This window comes from Macrotis lagotis, chromosome 2 (assembly GCF_037893015.1).
Source record: "Macrotis lagotis isolate mMagLag1 chromosome 2, bilby.v1.9.chrom.fasta, whole genome shotgun sequence".
In the NCBI taxonomy this organism is placed as follows: domain Eukaryota; kingdom Metazoa; phylum Chordata; class Mammalia; order Peramelemorphia; family Peramelidae; genus Macrotis; species Macrotis lagotis.
The window spans coordinates 145,977,370-145,992,783 of record NC_133659.1 but is presented as its reverse complement, the minus strand read 5'-3'; the positions used below and the strand labels follow the sequence as shown (position 1 = coordinate 145,992,783).

Here is a 15,414-nt window from a genome sequence, read left to right as displayed (position 1 = left end):
GTAATGATGATAATGGCTCTGCTCTCCCCTGGGGGCGCTGTGAGAATCAGTCTGTAAAGGGCTCAGCTCCATGCTCAGCATCAGGAGGGGCTTAATAAAAGGTGGTTTCCTTCCTCCTGGTTTTTAAGAATTAGAACTTGGTTTTATGAAGTCCCTAACCTGGGGTTAGTCTTGCAATGTAAACCCATAATATCTAGATGAAAGCAACTGAATGAGTGAATGAAGAGAGTTTTTTGGGTCGGGTTATTTACAATAACCTTTTTCTTCATAAAATGAATTTCTATTACACTGTTTCTTAAATACATTTCCATCCTAATGTTTTACTAAAATGCATGATCTTATACCTGCAGGATCCTTATCAAGGCACCATTGTGTTGGCGACTGTCAAAGGTGATGTGCATGACATTGGCAAGAACATTGTAGGTGTAGTCCTGGGCTGTAATAATTTCAGGTAAGAGTTTTAAGGATCCATTTTCCTATTTAAGCAGTCAATAGACATTCATTAAGCACCTGCCCAGGGCCAGGCACTATGCTAAACATTGGTGCTGGGGTGGGCGGGGTGGGGGGAGTGAGATACAAAAAAGAGGTAAAAGACAGTCCTTGCTCATTTTGTCAATCTGTAAAGGATCAGGGATGTCAGGAATTACGTATTTGATCATTAAAAATTTTTGAATAGGCTTTTAAATTATAAATTATTTATTTTTTAATATTTTTAAAAATTGTTTAATTTTTTACATTTTAATTTAGTTCTAAATTCTTGCCTTCCTTTCCCCCCCTTCCTAACCCATTGAGAAGTCAAGAAAAGCAAAATCTAACATATTCATTCATGCAAAATAAATTCTCTTAGAAGTCATGCTGAAAGTGAGAAAGAGTACTGGGGGTGGGGAGGGGGTGGGGGGTGGAGGGCAGAATATAATGCAAAATATACTTGGATCTACCCTCTGAGTCCATGTGGATATGGATAGCAGGTTCCATCATGAGTGTTTTGAAATTGTGGTTGGTTTTTGTGTTAATCAAGAGTTCTGAAGGCTTTGTTTATTGTCTCACAATTTTATTCCTTTTTTCCACTAGATTTATTAGATTTTGCACCTAAGGCCCCATGAGATTATACTGATATTCATTCCTATTTGTCAGTAAAAATGGTTACATTTATAATAGTCTTTGTACAGTGACTCTATAGCACCACATACAATTAAGTGATTTTAAAAATTTATGATCATGAGGCTAATATTTTGGACTGACATATACAAGATGAAGTCACATTAAAATAAATGCTGTTGTAAAGAGGATTCATCCATAACAGAATAGTTTCTACAGTCTAATAGATGGCCTGTAATGATGGTGCCCTGTTAATTTGATTACAATGGATTCTTTATAATGAATAATCCAGTATAATTAATTATGTTCTTGGGTTCCTGTCTCCTTAGGAGTAAATTTCAGTCAGGTACTTTTACTTTCTCTTTACACTTAAGTTATAGAGAAGAGGGTTGGGTTTTTTTTTTATAATTTTTGGTTTTTTTAATAAAATAATTTTGGTTACTTAAAATTAATTGAAAAGCTTTTTTCATAAACACAATGGACACTTCAAGGATAAGAATATAATGGTTGATTGGGAAGAAAAATTTGGTATCAAGAAACTAATGAAGGTTTGCTATCTAAGATATGTAGACAACTAATAGAAATATGTAAGACCAAAAGCCCTCAATAGAAGAGTGGTCAGTCAGTCAATAAGCATTCATTACATGCCTACTTTGTTACGAGAACTGTGTAAGCATTGCAGGTTCAAAGAAAGGCAAAAGGCAGTCAGCCCTGCCTAGGAAGAATCATTTTTCAAAAGAAGAATTGCAAGTTATTAACAGCCATGTGAAAGAATACTTTGAATTACTTTCACTAAGAAAACTGCAAAGAAAAACAACCCTGAGCTTTCATCTTACACTCAGTTTCTTTTCAGCATGTTCCTTCATTATTTTAAGATACATCACCAGCTCAGGTTCACCACTGAGTCCAAAATAGGACCTATGATTTCTAATATTGTACTCATTATAGTGAATGTAAAACACAATAAAAATATTGGAAAGGCCTGGATCATTTATATAATAAATGGACTGTAAGCTATATTGAATATATATGCCCATACTTCTTTGGGGAATGCTACTTGTGAATGCCCTATTGGTATTGATTTCTATTTGCATTCTTCTCTTGTCCCTAATTCCTGTGAATCTGGAACAAGGGTTTGATTTTAATTAAACTCACCAAATGCTTTTTACAAGTTGGGAGTAATTTTTTTTTGATATGAAGCTATTTGAAAAAGTGACACTTTCAAACGTATCTCTCTCTTTTTTAAAAGTACAAAATATTAACAGTTGTAATAAGTTACTAATTTAAGCCAGAGTTTTGGCTAGCACATTCTGCATGAAAAAATTTTCTATTTTCTACATATGGAGATTTTTGTCTTTATCACTCTTGGGGAGAAAACTTTGTTGATGGAACCTTTAGATTTTGTCTTAAAAGGCAAGAAGATCTATCTCTTACTTTAATACAACTTGCCCATTGGCTCATGGTTTATTACTTGGCCAACGTGGCTGAGTTACACTGCATCCTGGTACCAGCACACCTAAATTGCAGAAGCAGTAAGTAGAAAAAAGCATCTTCTTACCTGCTGAAACTATAGAATTAAAATTACGCACAGCAAATATTGGACATCCTAATAGAGATTTGGAGTTGTTTAATGTGGAGGAAAGTAGCTTACATCATCGACCCATCATCTTGGGGAATGTATTCTACTTTATATTTGTATAGTGATGATTAAACATGTTCGTGGTACATGCCTTGTATAATGTTCATAGCCACTCAAGAAATATCTATGGTTGTTTCTTGAGACTTTAGCTCAGTGGTGTATTTTATGAATTTAAAAAGAACTGTGAAGCCTCCTAGTAATTCCCAAAGAATAAATGTTAAAATGGCATTTTCTTTTACACCAGCTCTGATGTTTACTATCTATGTAACAATGGATAAGATACTTCACTTCCACAGACCTCAGTTTCCTCATTTTACAAATGAACACTTTAACCAGATGACATCCAATTTTTCTTCCAGTTCTAAATTTATGAACACAAACTTTTTTTCATTTTTACAGTTTTTCATATTTTACTTTGATCTTTCTTATATTTCCTTTTGTCTTCATGTAGCCAAATAAGAAATTGAGTTCAGGGGAAGAAGAAGAGACTGAAGAATATGAGGAAAGCTGTATGATGGGGGAGGAAGGGAAAAATTGAATGGCGATGATAGGTAAAGGTGAGAGAAGTCAGAAGAAATTAAGTAGCAGACATGGGGTTAGGTCATGATAGACAAATATAAAAATGGAACAGTTCCTATGTTCAAGGAGAGAACACATGAAAAGGGAGAGTAGTGGGGGAAGGGATTTACGAAAATGACTTTGAGGGCTAGGAAATATTTCTTTACAGTGTCTTCATCTCCCTTAGCCCTTCCCCTATACTATCTCTCTCTTCCTCCCTCTCTCCCCCTTCCCCCACAGTGGGAATCAGATGTTAATCCAGATCAGAGATTCCCTATTCTTCACACTGACTTCTAGGAAGCGCACTGCTCAGAATGAGGATTCTTTCATGAATCTTTCAACCCTAAGTTGTTGGTCATATGAATATGAATGGAGCCTGCCCCTCCTCAAACTCTCTTGCATTCAGGGAACTTCTAGAGGCATGCCTCTTTATATCACAGCAGTACTTAATGTCCCAATTAAAAATGTTAGCTTCCCTTTTGTCCCTGACATTTTCTCATTAATTTTCACAAATCTCATTTTTTTGCCATAGGGTTATTGATTTAGGAGTCATGACTCCTTGTGATAAGATATTGAGAGCTGCTATTGACAACAAAGCAGGTATGACAACAAAACTATTTACTAAATGGCTGTCCATCTGGCAGTGAATAGTAATGTTCTTTCAGATATGTTATCCATGGGGGATTTATGAGTGAAACAATTAAAAAACTCATTATCAGGTGGGACTAACCCAGGTAGTAGTGGGACTAACCCAGGTAGTAGTGGGATTTAAATTATATTTGGGATGTGGAATTTGGGAAAGCAGGTTAAGATTCTGTGGGATCTGTTTATAACTAAGGTTCTGGGGTTTCTATATTAATTATGTGATAGCATACTTTTATTGTGTATAATTTTGATGAAATACTTTCCTATCTGTATAATCATGAGCCAGGACTAGATTCTATTGGATGGTTGCTGAAAACAATGCATATTTTAATAGTTTCAAATCTCAGGTTGTGTTAGAAATCACAGTAAAAAAGTATAAATTCAGCTTTTAGAAAAGCTTCCTAGGACTACCTTTTCTTCTACTCAAAGAATTTCTTGTTGGGCTAGTGGATTTTTTTAGGAAATGTTCATAAGGTGGTTCCCTTTCTTCTATTTCACCTCTAATTCCTTCCCCTTTTTAAAATAGACATAATTGGCCTGTCGGGACTCATCACTCCCTCTCTGGATGAAATGATTTTTGTTGCCAAGGAAATGGAGAGATTAGATATAAAGATACCTTTGTTGATTGGAGGAGCGACCACTTCCAAGTAAGTCAGATAAACGGAAGAATGACGTTCATTACAGTGTTCTTAAGTGCTGGTGTTTGAAAACATAAGGAAAAACTGGGGTCTACATTTTATAATATGTATATATTTGTTATTTGGAACTGCCTTTTTTCACTTTGAAACTAGAACATTGAGATTTCTGTGAATTTCTGGATTATGTTGTTTCTTTCTGTGATAAAAACTTCTGTTTTTTCTGGACTCCTTGTCCTTAATAAGTTTCTGAGAGGAATGTCAGGATCCTTCTCTCTATTAAGATTAAAATTCAGTATAAGCATTTGTTGAGCACCTAGTTAGAACCTTAGATTAGAGCTTGAAGGGACCTCTATGTTCAGCTGGTCCTGGGCGAACTTAAACTTTATAGCATGGCATCTTTTGCAAGTCTGGAAATTCTTTCTCCAAGTAACTTTTTTAAAAATTGATAATTAAATGCTAAATTTTAGTTACAAGTTAATGAAAACAAAAATGTACTTTTTTTTCTCCCTGTCCAAATTCATGGATCCCAGATTAAGAACTTTTGCTGTTTTTTTAACTTCTTCATTTGACAGATGAAGAAATTGTTGCCCATGACTGTAAGTTCACAGTAGTACAGGCAATAAAGTGGCAAAAACCAGGATTTGAATAGAGGTCTTTTGACTCACATTGCCCATACCTCATGACTATAATGGTCCCTGTACTCAGGAAGGTTGTAATCTGGTAGGCAAGATATGTCTCATAATGTTGTAGAAAGAAGTACCCATGGCAGGTAGTAAAGAATATATAGGAAGTATGGAGTGGTATGGGAATATGGGCTTGGGGTGGATGGGGGTAGAGCTTGGGGGGAGGGGGAGAGAGAGTGAGAGGAGGAGGAGAGAGAGAGAGAGAGAGAGAGAGAGAGAGAGAGAGAGAGAGAGAGAGAGAGAGAGAGAGAGAGGAGAGATCATTTTGACTGAAGGGATCAGGGAAAAGGAACATTTGAGTATAGGTTTGAAGAATTAGTATGATAATGATATGCAGAGATGGAGAGAAAGGACAATGGGAGTTACATGGATAAAAGCATGAAGGAAGGGAAATGTAGGTGTGTTTTGAGAATGCTAAGTGCTTTAGTGAGTCTGTATGGAGTCAGTGCAAGGTAGGGTGAGCATATAAGGAAGGAGTAGGGCTGATACTAGAAATATGGGCTCTACTGCTATCTTTAAGGACTTTGAAAACCATGCTAAGTAATTTGTATTTTATTCTTTAAGCATTAGTTTGGGACTTAAAGCTTTTGAGTGGGAATTGGATTAGATTTTCTTCTTGAGGAAGATGAATCTGGCAGCAGCGTCTAGGATAAACTGGAGAGGGCAGATACAGACAAAGTAACTAGTGAAGAAGGCTATTGTAATAGTCCATATAATGGGTTTTGAAGCCTGAGCTAGAAGTATGATTGTAAAAATGGGAGCAAAAGACCAAATGCTAGAGAGAACGTTTTGAGAAAGAATGACTGGTTGGCAGTGGATTGATTCAAGGAATAGCACTGGTTTCTTTCACAGAAACAGGAAAGCCAGAGGAGGAGTGAAATTAGGGATGAGGGAGGTTGATGATGGGTTTACTTTTGGATAGTTTGAGTTACCATTGTGATGCTCAAGTAGAGATGCCCTGTCTGTGGTATTTGGAAATAGTAGGATGAGTTTCAGAATAAAGGACAGGACCATAGATGCTGGAAAATATCTGCAAAGACATATTGCTTGAATGGATGACGTAACCAGCATAAGAGCATATATGAAAAAAAGAGAACCGGCTTGGGTAAGGGGAGGTGGGAAGAGTAGTACTAAACAAGCTAGTAGATGAACTAGAGTTAGGAAATGGCATTGCTCATTAGAGGTAGTAGGAAAGCCAGGAGAATAGTGTCGTGGATGCCAAAAGAGGTGAGAGTATCAAGAGAGAGTTGTCAGCAATGAATCATGAACACAGTAAGTCCTAGGATTATAATGATATTCTCATGGAGGTGGTTTTGTATGAATGATGCCTAGTTATTTATCTGTAGATTTTTCCTTTATCCTCTTGTGGTACACACAGTTCTTTATAGCAGCAAACTAGAGTGATATATTCCTTTGATCTCACCACCCATTTGGTGTTTCATAGAAAAAAACATAATATAACCCCTGTTTCATAGAGATTAAAAAACCACATTTCTGTTAGAAATGTCACTCACTGTATGGTAAGACCACTATAATGCAATATTTTATTTTAAACACCAAAAAAACTGAACATTTTTATATGTGAAGTAGACTAAAAAAGAAAATTATGTGGGAAAATGTGAATTTCAATGCACAGATTGTTTCTTTTCTTAAAAAGATGGTGATCTATATTTCTTTTGGTTTGCATTAAAAAGTGTTTCAATGATCCTCTTTTTTTTCCCCCTTCCCTTTTGGGCAGTATTATTTTTTCTTTTTGGTTTATTTATTTTATATTATTACAATGAACTTGTTGTGAGAGTAAACATAAACTCCCCCCCCCCACCGAAAGATAAGAAACGTCAGGAATAGTGAGAAAGAAAAAAAAAAAAGTGTGCTTCAGTCCCTATTTCCCTCTATTCCTCCCCATTTTCGTCTGTTCCATTCTCCCTCTCCTTTCACCCTGTCCCTGCTCAGAAGTGTGTTGTATCTGAGTATCCTCTCCCACAATCTTCCCTCTCTTCAATCACCTATTCCCCCCTTCCCTTCCCCCTTTCCCCCTTATCCCATCCCTTTCCTCTTATTTTTCTCTAGGGTGAAATAGATTTCTATACCCTATTAAGTGTGTATGTTATTTCCTCTCCGAGCCATTTCTGATGAGAATGAAGACTCCTCATTCCCTCCTCACCTTCCCCCATTCCACTCCATTATAAAAGTTTTTTCTTGAAATATCTTAGCCCCTTCTTCCTTTCCTTTTCTTCCTCCCAGCACTTTCCTTTTTCACCCATTAACTCCATCTTTTTACTGTATCATGCCATTATACTTAGCTCCTTCCTGTGCCTTGTCTATATATGCTCCTTCTAACTGCTCTTATGAATGAGAAAGTTCACATGAGTTATCAGTATCTTCTTCCCATGCAGGAATACAACATCATTAAGTTCCTCATAGTTAGTCCTTCTCATCTACCCCCCTCTATATAGTTCACCTGAGTCCTGTACTTTCAGCTCTGGTTGTTTCAATAGGAAAGTTTGAAAGTCCCCTGTTTCATTGAAAGTCCATCTTTTCCTCTGAAAGAGGATGTTCAGTTTTGCTGGGTAGTTGATTCTTGATTATAAATCAAGATTTTTTGCCTTTCCGAATATCATATTCCAATCCCGACAGGCCCTTAATGTAGATGCTGTCAAATCCTGTGTAATCCTGACTGTAGAGCCACAGTAGTTGAATTGTTTGTTTCTGGCAGTGTTTAGTATTTTCTCTTTGATTTGGGAGTTTTAGAATTTGGCTATATTCCTGGGAGGTTTTTCTTTGGAATCTCTTTCAGGAGGTGATCGATGAAGTTCCTCAATTTCTATTTTACCCTCTGCTTCTAGTATCTCAGGGCATTTTTGCTGTATTATTTCTTGAAAAATGAAGCCCAGGCTTTCTTCCTGGTCATGACTTTCAGGTATCCCCCAAATTTTTAAATTATCTCTCCTGCATCTGTTTTTGAGTCGGTTGTTTTTTCAGTGAGATATTTCACATTTTCTTCTAATTTTTGTTTTTTTGGTATAGTTTTATTTCTTCCTGATTTCTTGCAAAGTCATTGGCTTCCTTTAGTTCCATTCTGCATTTGAAGGAGTTATTTTCTTCAGAGAGTTTTTTTATCTCCTTTTCCAGCTGGCCAATTCTGCTCTTTAAGACATTCTTCTCCTCATTTGTCTTTTGTATTGCTTTTTCTATTTGGCCTAAACTGGTTTTTAACATAATATTTTCTTCAAATATTTTGTTGACTTAGTTTTCATGATTTATTTGCTTTACTCTTATTTCTCCTTCCAATTTTTCCTCTACCTCCCTTAATTCCTTTTCAAAGTCTTTTTTTTTTTTTTTTTGAGCTCATCCATAGCCTGAGCCCATTTTCTATTTCTCTTGAAGGTTTTGGATGCAGAAGCTTCAGTTTTGTTACCTTCTGACTATGTATTTTGGTCCTCCATGGGACCAAAGTAATTTTCTATGGTCAGATTCTTCTTTTTTCTGTTTGCTCATTTCCTCAGTCTATGACTGATTTACTGCATTTCCAAGACTTTGGGGGATTTGGGGGACACCCCACAGGGACCTTAATTCCTCCAAGGTCTTATGAAAGGCTTCAGACCCTCCCCTCTTTCCTGGAACTGTGAGATGATCTGTGCTCGGCTGTGGTGGTGTTGTGGGAGCCCAAACTGCAACCTGGATCTCAGTGTGGGCAAGCAGCAGTCCTGCCCCAGGGAGAGCAGAGAGAGACCTCTACAGTCTCCCCCAACCCCCTTACCATCCGTGGGCTGTGCTCTGGAACTGCTGGGTGGCTCTGCTGATTCCTGCTGCAGACTCTCACCACAGTGCTGCTCTGAGGCGAATGCTCCACTCTGGTGTGGCAGAGTTCTCTCACCACCCCCTTCCAGCTGTCCCTGGTGATCCCTGGGCCAGGAGGTCTGGAAACCACCCCCTCTGCCATGGACCCAAGCACCTGACCCCACTGCACTATGGCTGGGCTGTGGCTGCTCTGTGGCTGTGCTGTGGTTGTGGCTCTTTTCAGCCCTGTGGTCCCAGTGAAACTGACCTTTCCGGCAGAACTTCTAAGTTGTCTTGGACTGGAAAATTGTATCATTTAGTCTTTCTTTGATTTCTGCCCCTCTGAATTTTGGCTAGAGTCATATTTGATGGTTTTTGGAATTTTGGGCCTAACAAGTTTCTGGGAATTCCTGCCTTCATGCTGCCACCTTGAGTCCCACCCCCCCCCTTTGGGCAGTATTATTAATAATGTCTGCCTCACTGCCCAATTAATCCTCTCTTAATGAAAAAAAGAAAAACAATTCTAACAAACAGGCATAGTAAAGTAAAATAAATTAAAAAATGTGTAGGCATGGGACTGAATTTATATAATTCCTGTTCCTGGGAAAGCTGAAGCTGGTGGAGGACTTGAATTCAGGAGTTTTTTTTTTAACTTCAATAAGATTAAAGCCCATTTAATGTGTGTGTGTATTAAATTTAATAGCAGTATGGTGAACTCTGGGAGTTGTGGACCAACCAGTCTGCCTAAGGAAAGGAAAACTGATCTAGGTTAAAAAAACAGTAGATCTGTGCCAATCAGTATTAATATTTGACCTGTGAGTGAGCAATGCTCTTCCCTCTTGGGTGACATAGAGTGATCCAGTTCTTCCCTCCCCCCACCAATTCTGAAACGTATGTCTTATTCTGTAACTTGGGTCCATAACCTCTCTATCAGGAGGAGGTTAATGTGCCTCATCTTCTGTCCTCAAATCCTGATTGATAATTGCATTTAAGTATTTCAGAGTATTTTTCTTTATGGTTGTTCTATTTTGGGTTACTCATTCTGCATCAGTTTATATAAATTTTCCTGGATTTCTCTGAAACAGTCCTTTTAATTATTTATTTTAATTCAGTAATGCTCAATTGTATTTAAATGCCACAGTTTATTCAGTCACTCCTTTAACTTCTTTGTTATAACAAGAGTTATAGGGGCAGCTAAGTGGCGTAGTAGATAGAGCAGTGGCCTTGGAGTCAGAAGGACCTGATTCAAATACAACATATTTAACTTAATAATTACCTAGCTGATTGACCTTGGGCATGTCATTTAATCCCATTGCCTTATAAAAACCAAAAAATAATAAAGAGTTATAAATTTATTTTTCACATGTGGCATTATTGTGTCAAAAGATGCCCAGTTTAGTGAATTTGGGGACATAGCCCCAGTTGTTTTCTACAGTGACTTTCCAGTTTATAGGTCCACCAACAGTACGCCAGGGAATGCATCATTTTCATGAGTAATAGACTTACTTTGCAACCTAAACACTTGATTCATTAGCTGCCATTCTTGAATGATTCAACACTTTTGAAATGTTATAGCTTGTTATAATGCTATATAGTAGGTTACTTTTTTCCAAGGATATGACCATCCTTTGGACAGGGAAGGTTTTCCAGACAATGAACAATTGAATTTATACCATGAGTCTTCATTGGCTTTTGAGTTGCAGTCAAAGCTGGAGCCATCACTTTTAAATAACAATTGTAAAATGAAATACTATACATATTTTAGTGAACAGAAGTAATGGAATATTTTTTAAGTAATGTAAGCCCTGTTCCATATCACATGAACTTGTATTTGATGGGACAGTTCAGAACTCAGTGTCATATAAACAGCATGAAAGAAATTATTGTTTCTACTCATGTCTCTCACCAAACTAAATTCCAGCAGATGAACTTTTTTTGAGGCCCTCTAAACAGGAAAGAAATTTTTGTGGTGTAATGAGGGTAATATTGATTATTTAGTCTTTATCTGTTGATAGTATGGAAATATTTACCTCACAAATAAGTCATTCACCAACTGATGATTTTACTCCAGAATGTCAGTCTCTTTCTGAGTGGTGATCCTGTCTGAAGCCTCTAGGATGAAATGATTCTATGACCTTTCAGTATTTCTTCTCACACTCTGCTTCTTCGATTGTATATAAGCCCTGACTTTGCTGGTCCTATTTTGCTCGGTGCCTGTTGTCTTTCCTGAAAATGTCAGGAGAATAATGACATTGCTCCCTCCCTTACTCCTCCACCCCCAATCAGGGGAGTCATGGTATTGTAGTCTTTGAAGAGAGACGATTACTTGTTCCTGAATGCTTTAAAAAAAGTTTTTTTATACAGTGACAGGGATATATTAAATTTAGACAAACTCTTATGACCCTGCTCTCAAAATAAGATTTTTCTTTTGTCTCTTGCTAATTAATAAATATTTCCTTACAGATTTTTTTGGGGGGAGGGGTTGCTAAATGTAATTCTTTATTTTATTTTTTCTCCTTATTTATTTAATTTCAATTAATGGAAAGATCATTTTCAGCATTAATCCTTTTGTAAGCTTTTGAGTTCCACATTTTTCTACTGCCTTCCCTTCCTACCTCTCCTCCTCATGGCAGCAGACAGTCTAATATTGGTTGTCACAGTTTTTTTCTTTGAATGTGGTTGGCATTTTCTATAACATGGCTCTCAGGATTATCCTTGATCACTGAACTGCTGAAATGAGTTGCATCTATCATAATTGATCATCTCACATTGTTGCTGTTGGTGTATACAGTATTCTCCTGGTTCTGCTCACTTCATTCAGCATCAGTTTAGGCAAGTCTTTCCATGCTTTTCTGGTATGCCCACTCCTGATTTCTTATAGAATAATAGTCCTCCATCACATTCATATATCATAGTAATTCTCCAGTTGATAGGACATCCTTTCAGTTTTCAATTCTTTTCCACTCCAAAAAGAGCTGCTATAAATATTTTTACATGCATGGGTCTTTTCCCTTTTCTTATAATCTCTTTGGGGTTTAGATCTAGTAGTGATATTGCTGTATTAAAGGATATACACAGTTTTATTGCCCTTTGGGCATAGTTCCAGATTATGACATACCACCCCAAATGTATCTAATCTTATCGAAATGATCTTACAATACAGATAATAACCCATGTTTTGTCATTCAGTGTTGGTTCCTAAATTTTACATCCCTCCTAAGGTCTTGAAAGTGAAGTCTTAGACCTAGTCTTTAGAAGCTGATTCAGTATTACACATCAATCAGTCTTTTTGAGTTTGAAGGGAGAATTAGTGTACTTTTTAAACAGTAAACGGATGTGAATTGCCTTAGATAGCTCCTTGCAAAGCTATTTAAAGCCTTGGTCATGGCCCAGGTCTTCACGATTATCCAGTATGTTTAAACAGATAATGACTCTGGAGATCTTGATTTCTCTGCAAGCAAGCATCTGAAGAAAATAACCAGCTGCCCTTACAGACTTTCCAGAGCCCAGCTGTACAACTGAATGAGAACTGTAACCCTGAGATGTTCTAAATGAGGATATCTATAGGGTTGCTAGGGTAACTAAGCTTATTGCATTGTGGTCGATTCTGGATAGATCTCATTAATAGAAGTAGAAAAAAGAAATGAGAGAATTAAAGATTGGGGCCCTTAAGGTGACATTTAATATATGAGACTATCTAATAGAGAATGATCATGGTGAAATTGAAATTTTATGGATTGAATGTAGGTGGAATGATGTGTTAGAGTATTTGACAGTTTTCAGATTTTTTTATATCATTGCATATGTCTCTTATTAGCTTAGTACTATTAGCTCAAGTTAGTAGGCATAGAATATTAGCAAGCCAAGTTAACATGGTGTATGAAATATATAGGACTGGGTTTGAATCTCTTCCTGATTTCTAAGAGCTGTGCTGAGCCATCTTGTCTGGGCTGGGGATAGAAAATCTCTTAAGGTTTTTTTTGAGGGGGGCAGGAAGGATAGGGGGGAAGTGGTGTTCTATTTTATTATGAGCTCCAGAGAGAGAGGTCTTCTCCTAGACTGGTTGACTCAAGGATAAGAAAATTTGGATTAAAATGTCAGACATCAGCACTAGTTTATACTTTGGAGAAACTAGGAGGAAATGTAAAATTCAAATGACTTCACTCAGTATTTATTAAGTGTTCATTCTGGGCCAAGCACTGTGCCTTAGGATGCAAAGACAAAAATAATAATTTCTTCTTTCCAAAGACTTCTATTCCCAATGACTTGAGCATCACAAGTATATTTTATGCATTTGAGTACAATCTTTCCATCATTAATTTTAAAATTTGAGAAGAAAAAATGCCTTGTCTTCTTTTCAATAGAGCTAATTATTTGAGCTAGGTGGCCCTGTTTGGCCCTGCAGTTTGGCACAAATTTGAAAGGCAGCAAAAGTGATTATTTTTCCTTTCCCCCATTACTTTTGCCATCAGTCTCCTTTATGAGATCCTTCTTTGCCTTTATAAACTTCATAGAAGATACTTATGAATGATGATGATTGATTATTAATTGATTTTCTCAAGCTGTGAAAAATGAGTAGTCATTCCTAATTTAGTGCATGAAATTCAATATTTCTAAGCATGTTGACAGTCTTTTCCAGAAAGTCTTATTAAAAAACCCGTTATCCTTAATTGTGGAACATGAATGATAATGTCTGAACAGTCAGTTCTGATGGATGTGGGTTCTCCCTTCTTTTCAGAACCCACACAGCAGTTAAAATAGCACCAAGGTATAGTGCTCCTGTAATACATGTCCTGGATGCATCTAAGAGCGTGGTGGTGGTAAGTATGGGTTAAATTTTTTTGATTTCAAATATACCATAAGAAATTTGTTTATACATATATTTGGATAAATAAGTTTTTTTTTCTTTCAGGTACTCTTTGCTTGTGATTTTAGTTTTGTTGCTAGCTTAAAAAATTATTGCATATATAAGGACAACTTAAAAAAATTTTGTTGAAACTCTTGCTTTGTTTTTTAGTTTTGCTGCTAACTTAAAAAATTTTGGCTATATTTTAATATCTTTATTTCCCATTAAATCCCTGCCTAATCCCTACATCTAATGAAGTTCTCATTTATAGCAAAGAATACAAAAGAAAGGAGGAAAAAATTAATTCAGCAAAACTGACCAAAATAGATCAATCAGTCAGGTCTGTTACTATATCTGGATCTTTCCATCCATAGTTCCCTATATCTTTAAAGAAAGGAAGTAGGTACATACTCATAATTTGTTAACTTATTCTTTAAAAATAAGAGACTGCTTTATATTTGTTAGTCAATATATATTTATTGAGTGCCTGCTAGGTACCAGATCCTGTGCTAAGCATCTGAGATACAAAATAGTCAAAAGACAGTCCCTCCTCTGAAAGGACTCACAGTCTAACAGGGGAGATAAGCATGCAAAATAATGTACAACCAAGTATTGTTATTTAGATGATTATTAAATGATATCTCTTTATGATCCCATTTTAGGTTTTCTTGGCAAAGGTACTAAAGTGGTTTGCCAATTCCTTTTCCAGCTCATTTTACAGATGAGGAAATTGAGGCAAATAGGCTTAAGTGACTTGCCCAGGGACACCATAGTACATGTCTGAGGCTGGATTTGAACTCAGATTTTCCTTACTACAGGTCTGGTGCTCTAATGCACCTTATAGCTGCAATATACATACATATATATATATATACATATATATATATGTATATATATAGTTTAATTTGGAAATATCAGAGAAGACATCAAAATTAAGAGAGATGGGGAAAGCTTTCTAATTATGGGAGAAAACCACTGGAAATGCCCAGAGAGGGCAGCTGGAGGGTATGTTAACACATAGAGGAAGTCTGATGTCACTGGTAGTGTTCCTACAGTGACCCTAAGAGGCATAATAATAATAATAATAATAATAATAATAATAATAATAACAATAATGACAATAACTAATATTTATATAAGCACTTTAAATTTTGCCAAGCACTGTATAAATGTTATCTATTCCTATTAAAATTTAAGCAGGGGGTGGCTAGGTGGTGCAGTGGATAAAGCACCGGCCCTGGAGTCAGGAGTACCTGGGTTCAAATCCAGTCTCAGACACTTAATAATTACCCAGCTGTGTGGCCTTGGGCAAGCCACTTAACCCCATTTGCCTTGCAAAAACCTAAAAAAAAAAAATTTAAGCAGGAAGATGTGCTGAATTACATTTTAGAGAACTGAGGCCAAAAATTAATCATTTATAGAGCACTTAGGTTTGCTAAGTGATTTCCTTGGAACAACCCCATGATTCAATATTGATTGAGCACATTTTACAAATTTGGAAACTGAGGTTCTGACAAGTTAAATTGC

The 15,414-nt window shown here is 36.6% G+C and overlaps 1 protein-coding gene across 4 annotated transcripts in view; it reads left to right on the top strand.

The window, feature by feature from the left end:
• Positions 1-15,414, top strand: part of MTR (5-methyltetrahydrofolate-homocysteine methyltransferase) — a 137,063-nt gene that overhangs the window by 96,753 nt on the left and 24,896 nt on the right. For all 4 annotated transcript variants that reach the window (XM_074222948.1, XM_074222946.1, XM_074222947.1 and 1 more), the window contains 4 exons: positions 351-451; positions 3,828-3,895; positions 4,467-4,587; positions 13,780-13,861. In XM_074222948.1, coding sequence (XP_074079049.1) covers positions 351-451; positions 3,828-3,895; positions 4,467-4,587; positions 13,780-13,861 — 372 coding nt within the window. The remainder of the gene's footprint in view (positions 1-350; positions 452-3,827; positions 3,896-4,466; positions 4,588-13,779; positions 13,862-15,414) is intronic.